The following is a 16,230-nucleotide window of genomic DNA, read 5'->3' as shown; positions in this document are numbered from 1 at the left end:
GGCTGATATCGTCCATAAGTCTTGTTCTTTGGCTCACAAAGGGGGCAGGCTGAGGTGCAGCCAAGATATATCATATCGAAGTGGAACATCATTCCTTCCCTTCCCTTCCTGTCCCCCAGAAAGTTCACCAGATGCATGTCCCAAAGTGGCTCTTCCCGCCTTTGAGCCACACCCATTATGGGCAGAATAGTTCCAGTTGAGAGGTTGCTCCGAGTCTGGAGTCCCAGTTCCAGCTTCAGAATGCATTTAGTCAGAGCTGTGACTCTGACCTTTCCTATGGCTTGGCTAGTCAGGTTTTAGTAGCTCATCATTCCCTCACATGTTTATACTGTCAGGTAACTGAAACTTTATACCAAAGTATTTAACTTGATTTAATTGAAATTAAATCTATAATATCAAGTATCTAAGAGAAAGCATTTAACCATTCATAAAAGAAATATGTACTGCTATAAGAAATAGTTTTTACTGTATCTACTAGATATTCCATACAAAATACTAACTGTTTGATGACTGAGATTAGGCCAGTACCAAGATAAAGGGAGAGAATAAGAAGTATATTTCATTCTTTTTCAAAATTATAAACCCCAAACCTTAGAAGTGAGGTTGACTGAAATAAAAGTTCCTTAGGATGACTAATTTTTATAGAAATTAATATTTTTAAATTTCCATATTGAAATTGGATATAACTGACTCTGCTATTGATCTGAATGTTAGCACTGCTTGTTTCTTTGTATATAAGTTAAAATTAATCCAGTGTTTGAGTTCTAATTATCTGACTTCTGTGTCTCCTAACCTGGAAACTAGTTTTCTTTATTTCTGTCACAGCCTTAGTGATGGGCAAACTCCACTCAGCTTGTCCCAGTTTTTAGGGTGGGAGGAGATTTCTTTTTGAAAAACTAACATTCATGAGTCATGTTCCCCCATATACACATTTCTTGAGGAAAGCTCTAAAAAAAGCTAACAGGTGAAGTAGCCTCTTCAGATGCACTGGACTACAACTCTCATAACACTGCCGCAGCCATTACTGCTTTGCATGAAGTAGATGTGGTCCAACACACCTGGAGTTTGGGAAATCCTCACCTTTCAGTTCCCCCCATTTGTCCCCAAGCCAACAGGAGGACCTGCTGGTGACAGGGACACTTTGCCAGCCTCCCTGTTATTAGAGTAATTATATATGCCTTCTTTGAGGATGACACATTTCCAAAATAGTTTACAAAAAAACTTTAGCTTTAAATGTGTACCAGGAACATTTATGTTTTCAAATTATTTTCAATGCAGTCCATTTGCAGGAAATCTGATCCAGGCTTGGCAATTTCAAATTTGTAATTAGTGTTTTTCAAGAGACTGTCCCTAGGAAGCGCATGAGAAAATATGTATACATCATTAAAATACATAAGGTAGGGCTGGCATACATCCCAGTGGACCAAAACCTAACAGGGGCCCACTGGCAAAAGCCCCTGGACTTATTCCTCATATTCACCATTGCAACCTGCTTTTTCACCTGCCTCTTGCTCTGGCAGAGGAAGCGGTGGTGGTATGAGAGAGGAGCAATAGATACCACTGCCCGCTTGCTCCTTACCTGTAAGCAAGCAGGTGGTGGCAATGACAAGAAGGGAGATACAGAGAGATAGCAGCCGGTGCAAATGTCAATGGGAAGGTAGGCTCACAGAATGAGGATGCCCCTTGAGCATGCCTTGCCAGGTGGCTCTCAGAACCCTGGAGCCCAGAAACTGATGAGAACGGACCACTGTCCAGAAGGGCTTACGATCTAAAGCATTCTCCAAGAGAGGAAATGGGAAATGGCAACATGGGTAAACAGAGGAAGCTTGCAGTGCTTACCATGAGGTCTTTGTGGTGTCATTGCTTGGCCACATATGCCTTCCTGCTGTTTTATCTTGCTCTCTACCCAAATTATCTACCAACATGTTTTCTAAGGAGCATATAAAAACATCAGACTCTTTCTTTGATTTCCAGGTAATATTCCCAGATAGACATTTAACCTTTTTTTTTTTTTTGGCTGTTCTACTAGTTTTGCTCCTTTTCCAGGAGCTCCTTCAGTTGCTACGCCAACAGAGCTTATTGCTTTATGCTTCAGCTCATTTCTTAGCTCAGTCTTGTATTTACTCTGTCTTGAATTAGGGTCAGTTTGTATGATTCCTTTGGTCCAGAAAATCTGTGGCTGTTTCTGGAAGCCCATGCTGTGTTTCTAGCTGAAAGCCCCTTGGAAAATATTCCTGGTGTTCCAGCAATATCCGGAATTTAGTCCAAATTAGCTTTATAATGCAGAAACATCATTATATCTATTAGATTTTTTCCTTCTCTTCACTGCAGTCCTCTACTTGCCTCTGGGACAAATTATGGAGGGTTGCAGGAGACAGAGAAGGAGGTTGAAGTCCTTTTGCATGAACAGAAGTCCACTCATGTGACAAAGGATTTTTTAAGAAGTCCCTCCACAGTCTCCAGAATAATTAACCACAAAACCACACACTTTGTATACTCCAGATAACGATACATCAGTAAAGACCATTTGCATTCTACTATCATGGACATTTTCCTGGCCTCCACCACAAATTCCACCCTCCCCAACAAGCAGAAGCTGTTTCAATGTGAGTGAAACAGAAATGTCAGCACCTTTGCAATTCATCACGTGTGTGCTCAGCTTGCTATAAGCTGAAGTGCTATTACGACAGGTTTCATGCCACCCGTTTTGCAAGAAAGAGGTTAAAATTTCCTGTGATCAGTGTGTCTTGGAATAGGTGTACATCAAAATCAAACCATGTTTTTGTAGATACAATCAGGGATTAAGGAATGCTGGACTTGGTCCTTGAGTCATGAATATGCAGTGAGCTTTATACCGCACTGTTGAATTATTTCCTTTCTCTTTGTGCGACAGAGGTAGAAGAGAGAAAGTCAATATGTACTGATTAACTTGGAATGGCTAGGGGCCAGAGAAGAAGGTAAAGAGCGCATTTTCTTTTTCCTATTTGGAAGCTCACAGGCTGATAAAGTGCCAGAAATAATTAGATGAGACAATGCTGCAGTACCCAGTAGGAGCAGAACACTTTATCTATAATGAAGAACTTGCTGTTCAGGCTTTGTGCTGCTTCATCCTGATTAACTGGCACACAAGCTACCATTATAGTGCATTCCCATGGCAATGACATTGTGAAGGAAAGTTGTCTCTCTGAATACATGTTACAGGAAGATAATAGGAGTTAGTACTATATTACATAGTGTTAAACACTGTGTTCAGTGTATCAGTAGGTAACCTTGCAACAGAATGTTCTTGATTATTTATCCAACCTTTACTTTTGGACATTATTTTTAATGTGACTATATCTTCTTGTTACTGTTTTTACTTTCCAGTTATCTAGAAAATTCTTTGTGTGGCAACTTTGAAACTTTATTGCAGCAAAGGGAGTGAAGTGTCCTTCCCCTGGCCAGCTCGACAAGCACATCTTTACATCCCATTTTATGCCCCCCCCCCGCCTCGGGTTGCTTCTTCCCTCCCACTTTGTCCCTCCCAAGTGAATTATAATGAGCTTATTTCCTATGCAGGGTGTACTTGCTAATAGTCACGAGGTCATTCATTGGGCAAGTGTCCTGCCATCTTGTCTGTGTGACAGTTCCCTCCCGTTATCTGATCCCAGTGCCCTCCTCCTTTGGCTAAGCAATTTTCTTTGTTACATTTTTCTTCCTGTTTCCTTGTTTCAAATCATCCTTTCATCCCTATCAAGTATTATCGCTCATCTTTGAAACACTTTGTCCTGAAGGGCAAGATTTGAATTGCAAAAAACTATGTTCCACCCAAAGCAATGAGACTGTTCTCAAAACAGTTTCTCCAGGATAAAGAGGCCAGAGATGAACTCTGTCACTGTCACTCTGATCTTGAACTCATTACATGAAGATGAATCTCATGCATTTTTGTTACATTTTAAGGATCACGATATCAATCCATATTTTGACCCCAGTTTGTTTTTCTTCTAGGAAAGATGACTTAATAGTTTACTTTTCATGAATGTGAGATTTCTGTAATACTCTGAAGATTTTCCCGCTCCATTCCATTTATAAGATCTGAATGTCAGAGGGATAACTGGAAACAGGTTCCCAGTCCTCAGCCTACGTGTGTTTAAGAATACTTGTCAATGTCGTTGTAGTTGCAACTGCTTTGTGACCATTCATACACTCTTAAGAGCACATCCACTTGGATCAAGGATGGAGGACGTTTGGTTTTGGTCCAGTGACCGCATTGGTTTTGAGCAAGTGCTTTGGAGGTCACCTGACAGCAGAGGGCAGGGCAGCACAGCACAGTGGGTGGAGCTACCCCATGGTTGACAGGCGGCCCCAACATGAATGGTCAGACGCCAAGCTTCTCAAAAGGCCTCCCTTGCTACCAGTCCAGGTTTTTAAAAAGTCTGCTTGCAAAAGGTGACAGGTGATTTGGTCAGTAGCTGTCACAGTACACATGAGAATAAGGTTAGCCCTTCCCTTCCTAACAGTGATACCCAGAAAGTACCCTCATGTTTTAATTAGGCTTTAAAAAAAAAAACCTCCACGTCACTACTGGAATCTTTTAAAAGGCTTATTACAGCATGAGAGAGAAGAGTAGAAATCCCTCATTTCTGATCACAAGCCTTCCAAGAACCCTAGGACAGGCTATTGGTTGGTGCCACAGATCATGTGAACTGGAACATTCTCTGACTGCAGCAATTAATTATAAAATTTTGTTTAAACATTGCATTCAGTTGTAACCTACTTTGGAAATGTGTATACAAATTGAAAAGTAGCTAACAATATCTCAAATAAATATACCTGGAAAAGTGAACAAGGCCTTAGAAGCTCACGAGAATCATAGGCTGTTTTGTTTGAGAAATATATTGTATCTCAGAATCACATATCTTCCTCTGTGAGTAATATACACAATGTTCTTGGCATCCTTGCTTGTGGATTTTAAAATAGGGTTTAGAAACACTGCATTAATAGTTTAGGCAGTGGATTGAAGTGAACAGAACATGACTGAAGCCCAGGAAACTCTGAAACAGGAGTAGCATTTGCAGTAATAATTCAGTAGGATGGCGAATGCTGTATCCCACTCAGCAGATAAATTGGTTAAGAAAATTGCCTGTGCTTATACAGCAAGAGATACATTTTCCAGTATTTTTAATATACTGGCTTTGGGTCATTAGGATAAAGTGGAGGAAAGGAGAAGCAGCTTAAATGGAATTTTCATTTAGTTAATATCAGTGAGTCATCGTCGTTAGTCGCGAAGTCGGGTCCGACCCATCGCGACCCCATGGACAACACTCCTCCAGGCCTTCCTGTCCTCCACCATCCCCCGGAGTCCACTCAAGCTCACACCAACTGCCTCAGTGACACCATCCAGCCACCTCATCCTCTGCCGTCCCCTTCTTCTTTTGCCATCTGTTGTTCCCAGATCAGTGAGTACCTATGGCCATATGCATGTGATGAGTTGAACATCTGGTCCATCTACCCCACCATGGTGTAACCTGACTAACTGGTGGCTCTCTGGCATCTCAAACAAGGTCTTTACCAGCTCTGTTACCTAGGAATTTGGGGAAGACCACCTAAGGCAGGAAAGGATGAGTCAGAGGAGAGTCATTGGTGGGGCTGCCCAGGAGTCCCTGGAAAGCCTGTGGGCATAGCAGTAGTGAGGGATACCTTTGCAGCAGTGGTAAAGGACAGGCAGTGAGGCATTGGATCTGCCAGATCCGATGCCTGCTTCCTCCCCCAATCTAGTCCGGGCTGCTGCTAATTCAAAATAGCAAACATTTTCGGGGCATCCTTTCAGGACACCCGCCCCCCGCCCCAATACACACAGTGTCCTAGTGGGCACAGTCTTTGCTTCTCCCCAGTAAAGCACACTTCAGACTGCTCTGGTGTCTGCGTGTTGTAGATTCAGGTTGAGACTACATGCCAAACTGTGAGAGCATTCTGTTGAATCTAAGCACTGAATTGTGGGGCCAACGTAGTTTTAGTTTTACCAACCTTGCCTTCTTTTTAGAATGCATTTCAACCTGCTTTGAACCATGGGACATTTTACAAGGATTTTATATTAACCTCTGGGCTGGTTTTGATGCCATTTGTTACTAATCTACATGAGAAAGACAGTGAGTATGCGATACTTCACCCTTCTTTTCTCCTCCGAAGCTTACCTGTAAGCCACATGGAATCTTTAGTTCTGGGCTAAAATGGATAGTGTCTTTCATAAGTGGTGCTTTTCTTAAGAATTATCTTGGCCATGCATATTATATTTACATTGCCTTTTCACTATGCAAAATGCTGTACACTTTATCCATAGTATGTCTAATGAAAATATGCAGTTTGAGTTTTTCTTGCCTTCCTTCATAGTATCTGGCCTGAGCTACCTGCATTGTCCATTGTCCATTGTTTGCATGGACATTTCCTTGAAAGGCTCAAGGCACCTCTGGAGAAATATTTGCTTTTTATTTGCTAATAAGATGGAGCACTAAAGAACCTAAATGAGGTTGAATAATGTTTTCCAGGTGTTTATCTCTCTCACACATGCATGCATACTCAAGGGTCTTGAGCCTTTTTGTAGGTGTACATGCATCTGAACATCTGCTAACGGATATCTTAGGTTGGACCCAGAACCAGCCTTCCATAAGAAAAAGGGACCTTCTACAAGAGGAAGCATCCCACTCATGGAAGGTATTTCCACTGAGTTGAGGAGATCCCCTTTCCCCACAACACCACAGCTCACCTCTCTTATTAGGTACCCCCGGTTCTCTGTGTAGACTTTTTAAAGGGCTAGATCAGTTGAAGCAAGAAGTGGTTGGTCAAGTCCACTTCAATTAGAACTACTTTAAGTCTGGATCCAACCACTTATTTCTGCACACAAGCTACATTCTCTGGATAGTGGTAATGATCCATGTTGATGAATATATGTTAGAAAGCTCATCAAACATTTAATGACGTTTATGGTTTTATATTAGAAGGCTTCAGTTGCCTACACAGTGTGCTTAGAACGTCATATGATAGCCCTGAGCACTGAGCATTCCTGACCAGAGAAGCAGGAGGCAGCCCTCTCCCACACAGACTCTTCTAACAGAACCCTTCTGTCATCATGATGATCCCAGCTAGGGACTTACTACGAGATAATGGATTGTGTGCCTGTTATTTTTTATTTACTAAGGCAAGAAAATGGACTGATTCATTGCCATGTTTATACCAAAAACATATTTGTCTTCCAGTAATCTTTATGTCTGAAGTCAGTAACTGGAGAAATGTTTTCAGATATTTAGTCTTTTTCCATGTCAAAAGCTGAGGTGGCTAAGGGTTATTATATAAGAAAATAGCATAGTTGTAGCTGTTGGGTTTTGTGCAGTTTTATGCGATAAGGTTTATCATTATCATTCATTTTTATGAATCACTGTAGGTGTAACTTAGCTGGTCTCAGGACAGAAAGTAGACCAGATAATCCCTTTATTGAATTAGTATGCGTGGGATAGTGTGAAAAATAGCCATTTCTTACTCACAGAATTCTGGCATGCTGTATGTAACCTGTTCTTTCTGTTCCAAATTTGACAAAGAAGTCAATAGACTTTGCATTTGCATCTTATGTCCAGTACAGCATGTTGAAGTTCCAACTGTGGTTATTTATCCTGATTTTAGAACAAGCTGCAGCCCCTGCAATTGTCCATGGCAATATTTAGTCCACACTGAGGACGTTTACAGTCATGTGCAAAGTACAGGTTCTGTTTCTAGACAAGTTGCTATGAAGCAGTAATTAGTGTGGCTATAAATATTTATTTATTTATATTTATTTACACTATTTTTATCCCATCCTTAACAACATCTCAGGACGGCTTACAAATAGCCATTGAAGGTATTGGTTATTACCATAGTTCTCCCCATGTTAGTTAGAAATTTTGATTTATCAAAAGCATTTGCACAGCCTGATGTTTGTAACAGTAGCTTTATTAGACAAATGGGGCTCATCCTCCAGCGTCATATCTTTTTGCCTTTTGGTACTGTCCATGGGGTTTTCATGGCAAAGGTACTGGAGTGGGTTGCCATTTCCTTCTCCAGTGGATCAGCTTTTGTCGGCGCTCTCTGCTATGACCTGTCCGTCTTGGTGCCCCTGCACGGCTTAGCTCATAGCTTCGTTGAGCTACACAAGCCCCTTCGCCACGGCAAGGCAGTGATCCATGAAGGGGCAAAGAATGGTACAAATGTTCAGATCTCCAAATCTCTTCAACAGGCAAGAAGTTACAAGATGTAGGTTTGGTGAAGGGTTTATAGGGAGGTGAAAGCAGGCATATTCCTGGGTATGTTCACCTGACGATAAGCCACCTGCAGATAAGCTACACATTCAGGAGACAATTGGGCTCCCCATGACCCCCTCACACACTTCGTCCTTGGTTCTTCAGCTATCATACTAGTGTTCTTTGTGGCAGAACCCTCTTCAGCTCCCTGTCCCTCCCTCGTGATATTTTCCTCCTCTGATAGTTGCTCAACTATGTTCACACTTTGTTAAATAAAGTTGTTGGTGGTGTTTGACACATTCACAAGTGCACTGTTAACAGTTGTCATGAGCAGCAAAGTAGATTTGGAAATCGACAAGGTGGAACTGCACAGAGGCTAATTTGTCCATAGCTGCTATGATCCAGTGGCCAAGTCTTCCATTGGAAAGCACTGGCAAAGAGTGAAAAAGCAGGAAAAGATGATGCACCAAAGGAGGCCAGATAATATAGCCCCCTCTCCAACTTTTCAACTCTTCCCTGAATCTTGAGTCCCTTTTCACAACTTCTTTTCACTTACTACTTGCTTACTTTGGTTTACTGAGAGTTCTGAAAAACTTGGAGAAATATATGCAAGTTGAATTGTTGGGAAGTAAATAGAGGATCTATGTGCACCAATTTAAAGAATGGATAATAAACGGAAGGGAAATTTGCTTCCTGAAATAACTCCCTCTTTACATGTAACTACAGATTTACCCTCTATTTATGGTCCTGCCCTTACATAGGTGCAACCTGTCCCTTCATTTATTTCTTGGTCATTAAATGTACATCTATTTTCCAGTCCAAAAATACACAAATATTCTGATAAGGTTTGGGGTTGTTGTGTTTTTTTTTTAAACATGCACACTCCCTTGCAGATGACAAAATGAAGTGGAACAAATGGACTACTGACATCAGCAGTGCTTACACAGAGACCTGTAGGACCTCCTTCGCTCTGTCCCATTCAGGCACCTTCTCAGTTTGCTTGTTTGGTCTTTTTTAGAACTGTTAGGGAACTGCAGCTGTACATACTCAGAATAGGAGTGGCAAGAAAATGTGTGTGAGGGGGTGGCAATACCTCCCTTTCCAGGGGAAAAGGTGGAAGGCACTGAAAAATGCCAGTTAAAACACGTAAAAAATCAGGAGAATTGCAGTGTTAAGGAAGAAGATGGTACACCGGCATTTTCTACTTTCATCCCCCCTTTTGATACTTTTCAGTTCAATTGTTTATGCTATTACAATTCAGCAACTGGCCCCTGGCAACTGTGTGCAAATTAGCCTAAAAGTCTGCTCACCATGTTAATTTCCATGTATATTATTTACTCCACTTTCCTAAAATGTGAAAACAGGTTGATTAGGAAAGTACTGCACAGCCATAAGAGTGCCCTTGTAAAAGACAAACTGAAAAAAATTACAAACACATTTGCACAATTTTCTGGCTCTGAGAAAAATAAAATAAAAAGTGTCACCAACCAGTTACAATCACTCCAACATGCTGCATGTAAAAGGCTAGCAGCAGCATTGGCAAAATCATGAATAGAGGCAAGTGGGTTTGCCATCCTTGCTTAGTAACGCTCTAGCTAATCCCTGGAACCTTGAAGAAATTACAGTGCTGGGTTAGGATGACGCAACAATCTATCTCGAATCAAAGAAGCCGGAACAACCCATGGATTGTCATGTGTCCTGTTACTGAAAAAAAATATGAATCTGTAGGAAACAATGTGCGTTTGGATGACATGACAACCCATTGTGACTAGTTACCCGTAATGGCTTGTCATGTCCTGTGAACCAAGTTACTGACTAAGTTCAGACAACATGATAACCCAAACTCAAGCGTAGAAGTAGTAGAATGTCAGTTGCTGTTGAACCATGGCTTGTTGCCGAAACATGTGTTAGCATGAAACCATGTCTAGCCCAGCTGTGCCGGCAAACCATGGCTTGTTAATGATGAACAATTCATGAAGAAACCCTCATGGTTTGCTGTTCATTTGTGAACTGTGGGTTGTTCCCCATGGTTGCTTGCCTTGATTGGATTCATACAACATGATAGCCCCAGTTTCAACAACAACCCTTGAATGTGGATTGTTGCTTTGCCTGAATCCAATGATTTTGTGTCAGTGGTCAGAGTTTTAAGATGATAATGGAGAGGTAGGAGAAGGAGACATAAAAGACCTCCAGACTGGGCTCTGTCAAGTGATGTATCGTTTCAGTGCCCAGGGTCACTGGGTAAATAAAATTCTAGTCAGTGGTAGATCCTCTATTTCTGAAAATATAAAATGAATCTTTTTTTTAACTGAACTCTGTCTCCATCTAGGATGACCTGGACAGGTCACTGGGTTGGTGGAAGACAAAACTAGAGATCAAATAGAAAGTCTTCATATCAGCAAATCTGGTTATTGATTTAGACATGCTAGATAAAAGAGAATCAGTAGATGCTAAACTGGGTACTTTTATCCAGTAGATGGAAGATATTCTCAGAGAATAGTTTCAGCTTGGACACCAAAGTTCCATCATCTTCCACTAAATGTTGCAACACAGCAGCCCAGGAAAACTGAACAGAATTTACATTTGTTTGTGTGGAGGCCTGACTTCTTGCTATACATTAGCCTCTAGGGACCAAACTATTTATGTAAATAGCACACCTGGGTAAACCTGAGCAGCCTCAGGATGGGGGCAAGGGCATATGGAGGGGTGTCTGAAGATACTTGCATTTCAAGAGAACCTCCTATTGGACCTTAATATTAATTATATTGAATATGAATATTAATGATGCCTGCTCATAGAATGTTAGCTTCACTGTTCAGAACTTCAACACAACCATGACGATTCCTTCCATCCATCTCACTCTGAACAGGTGTACTCTGAAGGCTTTTATTTTTCATGGCCTTGCTTAAGTAGATGACTCAGATGTAGTTTAGAGTTTCATGACATTCAGGTATGCTTGTTGATATGCTAGCATATTTCTATAGTTACCATCTTAACACTTTCTTTTTAATGCTTATTTCTCAAAACGCTTGCATGTGTCATCAGCCATTTAATGTTTTGTTTTTGTCTCCCTCCGCAACCCATGCAGTCTAACACCGGGGAAGACCAGACGCTGACGGTAGGCAGCAGCTAGTATCTTTTTATATCTAGACATCTTGTTTATAAAACGTGTAGGTGAAATTTCTTGCAACCACTGTATGTATGTGTGTGTGTGTCTTATATAAATATAATCCTACAGCTATGGATTCCAGCATTAAAAACAGCTCAAGGATCCTACTTTTTGAATTCACTTTATATTTCAGTAGAGGATAAATGTGTAAGTACATGTGGTCTCTAGCTTTTGGGATGGTCTTGGTCACCAAGCCAAATGTTTTGCTCACTTGCCCTAGATTGCATTACCAGGTTTTCAGCCGAGGAAGGTTCCCTATTTCTGTTTCCTGTGAGAAAAGTGGGCCAGTTCACATGATCAGCAGCCTGCTTAAGCCATGGTGGGCTGTGGCATTGACAGCAACATACAGCAGAATACCCAAGCCAGAACTGTGGCTTGTCACATCATCTGAGCTCAGCGAGATTGTACAACCTCGCATTATCCATGGATTTTAGAGTTATACACAATGCAGCCTAGCTAGTTTCAGACAACAGAAGACCCCCCCCACCTTCCTTGGCGAGTTTACCTTCTCACTGCGTTGTCACCAGCTAGACTTGATCCGCAATCGCTCTTTCACAGTTGTTACCGCTTGCCTTCCTGGAAGGACGGGAGCAAGTAGGCCATGGCATTAGCTGTTCCTACTGCTCAGCCCTCCTTTCCTGCTTGGACTAGAATGAGAGGTGGGTGAACAAGCAAGTTGTCATGGTGAATGGAAGGAGCCTGTCTGTTTTGCTGTAGCCCTTCACCAGATGCCAAGACATGCCTGGTCTCAGTATTTAAGTTCTAGCTCTTCCATGAACACATGAAGCAGAGTCCAAACCCACCAGGTAGAATAGGAAATATAATGTACAGTGGCTTCAAACGCTACATGAAAACATGAAATATCATCTATGGATGAAAGGAACCATGGGAGCCAGGTGGTTCCCACCATTTCTACAAATGGTTATGCACACTCACAGCAGTGTTTAGCTTGCCATCTGTGTAGGAAAAGGGGGCTCCACGGTACAGACCTGATCTTCTGTGGTCCAATTTGTATCCCATATTATTTTCCTGACTGTACCTGGATTATTACTGGTATAGACTGGGTGGAGGCCTTCCTTCATTAGCTGCACCTAGCACCAGCTATTAGTGTGTTTATGAGGTCTACAAAAGATATAATAAATGTATAATATCTTAGCATTACATAATTCTGCTAAATATTTTGACTATATCAGTGTCATCTTACTGTAAATGGAATTCTTTGTTCTGAAATGGGAAGATAACAACTGCTTCATGTATGTGACAGTAATCACAATTTTGTCATGAATGAAGTAAATCTACTTTCTGAAAAGGGCTTAAACAATCTCTTCTCCTTTCCCCTTTTAGACTAAACCGCGTCTCCAGCGGGGTGGGAGCTCCGCTTCTCTCCACAACAGTCTAATGAGGAACAGCATTTTCCAACTTATGATTCACACCCTTGACCCACTTGCTGAAGGTATCACTTCAGTTTGTATGTTTATATAGTTCTATTTTTTTTCTGTCACAAAAGTTCACTCTTTTAAAATTTATATTCAGCAGCTCCTGCTTATGCTCTCCTGTTCTCTGTGGGCACAGTTCACAAATGGGTGTTTTCTGTTATCCTCAATGGGACATGCACACTTCTAAACCCCTGCAGTGCAGAAAAAATGGTTTAAATGCCTATTTTAATATGGGTCCTGCTGAAAAGTTGCTATACCTTCAGCTAGATTTAAGAGAGTAAATGTAATCAGTTCTTTGTATCCACATGTGCTATGTGTAATCACAGCTCTGTGTGTTATCAGAAATTACTAGAGATTCCTGTTTTTTACAGAAACCTCATGCAGAATTGTCACTGACCATATCAATCTGTCCAGAATATGGTTTTGGCCTTTTCTTTTTTTCTTTTTTCTCTCTTTCTTTTTTTAAAGGGTCGGAAATGATTGAACCAAAACTTGCACATACAGACGGACACACACACACACAGCCTTAGAAGTGCCTATAAATTCTAATATCTGGACTTAGCTTTCCCGCATTTAAATATGTCTTCAAAATAACGCTTGTATTTGCCAGATAAATACATTTGCCAGATACTGTTTGTATTTGCATTTCTACAGAAATAAAATGGTCATTCATTACTGATAATGTTGACAGCTCATTTTGAAATGCAAGTGATTGTAGAAATGAATGTGCTTTATATCAGAAGCACAATGAACTCAGTTTCCACTTGGAAATCTTATTTATTCTAATTTTAAAATGAAAAAAGACCATATCATTCTGAAACTGAGAATCTGTTTATTTGTTTTTACCTCTTGCCATTCAAGTGAATGTTTATCAGTGCAAAAAAGAAAAGGTGCTATTCTTTATTGGCAATATTTTGTGCATCTCCAAGCCTGCACTCAGACTAACGCATATATTAGTTTGATTATATTATCAGAAATTATTAAAGATTCTTGTTCTGTAGAGGAAGGCCATGTACAACTGACACTGATTGTGTCAATAATCTCTCTGAAGTATTAATTGTGGCTTCTTCCTTTTTTTTCTTTTTTCAAATTATTGAACCATATCATGCACATTTAAAACAGAAACAGGATATCCAACCATATTATACTAATGTTATTCCTTTGTTTTACCTGTGCTTATGTCCTAAATTATCTGCATTATGCAACACAGAGACATCGGAGTAGGTACAATGGATTGTTAGGTAACCATTTAAAAATAGCATAGCATGGATGGAAGTCCATTTGCCAACTCTTGAGCTATAATAAAAGTACTCCAGTAATTCAGTGTCAGTGTAATGCTAAAGTAGTTTAAGTGCTGAGTGATGACAAACACACTGTGGCTCAGTCTAAGCTTGATTGTTTCTGTGAAAAATTATTTTTAAAGCTTCAAGTAAAAGGAGGAGGAAAAAGGAAAGGGAAAGGGAAACAATAGAAGGAAAAAGTACCAAAGAAAAAGAGGGAAGGGGAAGAGAAGTAGTGAAGTGGATTAAATATTCCTAACTAATACCCAGTGTAAGACAGCTGTAGATATGCCCTTCCAGTGCATTGGAAAAATCTCAAAGTACTTGGGCCAACTGATCCTCTAGTACTCAGTCTGGCTTTTGCCAATTCATATAGGTGGCTCTGATCTATCTTTGAAAATTTATATGCTAGCAAATATATGATGCAAGATAGAAAATGTAACAGCATGAGCTTACCTTGGTGGGATAGGCAAGATTTCTGTTGTATAGGAACTGCCAGTTGTTAAGCTCTGCTGGCTTTTTTGTATTTTTCTCCATGGCAGTTTAAAAATAAGTCCTCTACTGTGCCTTTTGATTGTAAGAACTAGGAGCCCTCCATCTGGAAGCACCCTTGTTTTTCTGTACCATCTCCAATCCCTTTTCCTTTTGTATCATGCCTGTAAGATCAGAAAGCTTGTGAGCAAAGACATTATTTTTAATTGCTGTATAGTGCCTAGAAAACTTAATTATAAACAACTTCTCTTCATTCTCAACTCACAAGTATTTGCCCATATCACAGAGCAATGCAGCCCCTTTCGTGAGGGCATCTGAGAGATTGCCAGATGAGGTGGAAGTGCTACTCTACCCATGGAGAGAAAGTCTCCCACAGATCCATGAACACCCGTGAAAAGTCCTAGAGTAATGGGAAAAAATACTGCTGGAGTCCCTGCTGATGGGTGGACCTGAAACAGGACTTGCCAGGGTCAGACTGGGATACACAGGATCAAAGGCCCTGTTGTTACTCTGATGTGCCCTGGATTGGGCCCACAAACTGTGCCAGCCTTAGGGAAAGCAGAGGACGGGAAGGTCCTTTTGCATGAGGGGACCCCCCTTGGTTGGATCTGACCCTTGGATATCAGAGTTGAACAGCACAGCAAGTTATTCATTCCTAGTTAGTTTTGCCTGTTTTCAGCTGGAGCAGATCCTTCCCTTCAGTATTGCTATTTCTTTGGGGGACTGAAATCAAATGTATTTTTAAAATAGCCACAATAAAAACCAGAACCATAAAACTAAAACCAACAAATTACAGTAGTACACAATAAAGACAACAATCAAACCAAGAGCTTCCTGATTTGTAACTTAGTTTCATGCAACATAATCCTCTGTTGGTTTACTGACAGGTTTCACAGTGTTCAATAGGGCTTTTCCTGGGTAAGGTTGCAATCTTAGCCACTGTGTTGCACCAGCAAGTTGTGGACCTTACAAATGCAGCAATATGCATACTTAGACTGAAAAAATGACTTAAAACTCCCAGCATTCCCCAGCCAGCATCTCCCAATGCTGGGAGATCTAAGTCACTTCTTCTGTTTAAACATGCACAGTCCCCTGAAATAATTTAAGCCTAGCCAAAATTTTTCAGAATCACCCTTTCTGAGTTCATGTCCTAGCATCTTTTTTTAATGAATTAGCAGAAGCATGTGTGATGTTTTTCCAGAAGCTTGAAACAGACGTTACTTTAGAATTGCATCAAACAGCTGTTCTTTTTCATTTTTATTTTATAGTGGGTATATTGAAACTGATTCAGAACTTAAAAGTCCTCTACATCTACACTTAACTCTCCACCCAGATTAGGGACCGTGTGCCTACTCTAGGGTAAAACTAAAAAATGTAGCTGCTAAATTAAGGCTTACAATTTGGACAGGTTTGTGAGACACAACAACCCATTATGGGTGGCTAGCCAGAATAAGTTGTCATGTTGACCAAATCAGCATGTCTAGTGCAGGGGGGCTTGATTTTCGTGAACAACTCAGGCCAACAACCTATGGCTCTCTTTCTTGGAGGCCAGGTTTTACTACTTCAACTATGGATTATGGCCACATTCTACCAGGTTGTAAGGATGG

General features: G+C 40.8%; 1 protein-coding gene across 3 annotated transcripts in view; it reads left to right on the top strand.

Annotated features, from left to right (window-relative positions):
* SLC24A2 (solute carrier family 24 member 2) overlaps window positions 1–16,230 on the top strand; it is a 102,077-nt gene that overhangs the window by 49,057 nt on the left and 36,790 nt on the right. For all 3 annotated transcript variants that reach the window (XM_044427930.1, XM_044427931.1, XM_044427929.1), the window contains exons 3-4: window positions 11,335–11,364; window positions 12,760–12,868. In XM_044427930.1, coding sequence (XP_044283865.1) covers window positions 11,335–11,364; window positions 12,760–12,868 — 139 coding nt within the window. The remainder of the gene's footprint in view (window positions 1–11,334; window positions 11,365–12,759; window positions 12,869–16,230) is intronic.

The sequence above is a fragment of the Varanus komodoensis genome, unplaced genomic scaffold, assembly GCF_004798865.1.
Source record: "Varanus komodoensis strain SLA01 unplaced genomic scaffold, ASM479886v1 scaffold19, whole genome shotgun sequence".
NCBI lineage: Eukaryota > Metazoa > Chordata > Lepidosauria > Squamata > Varanidae > Varanus > Varanus komodoensis.
The sequence above is the reverse complement of the archived record's forward strand: the minus strand, read 5'-3'. Positions and strand labels throughout refer to the sequence as shown.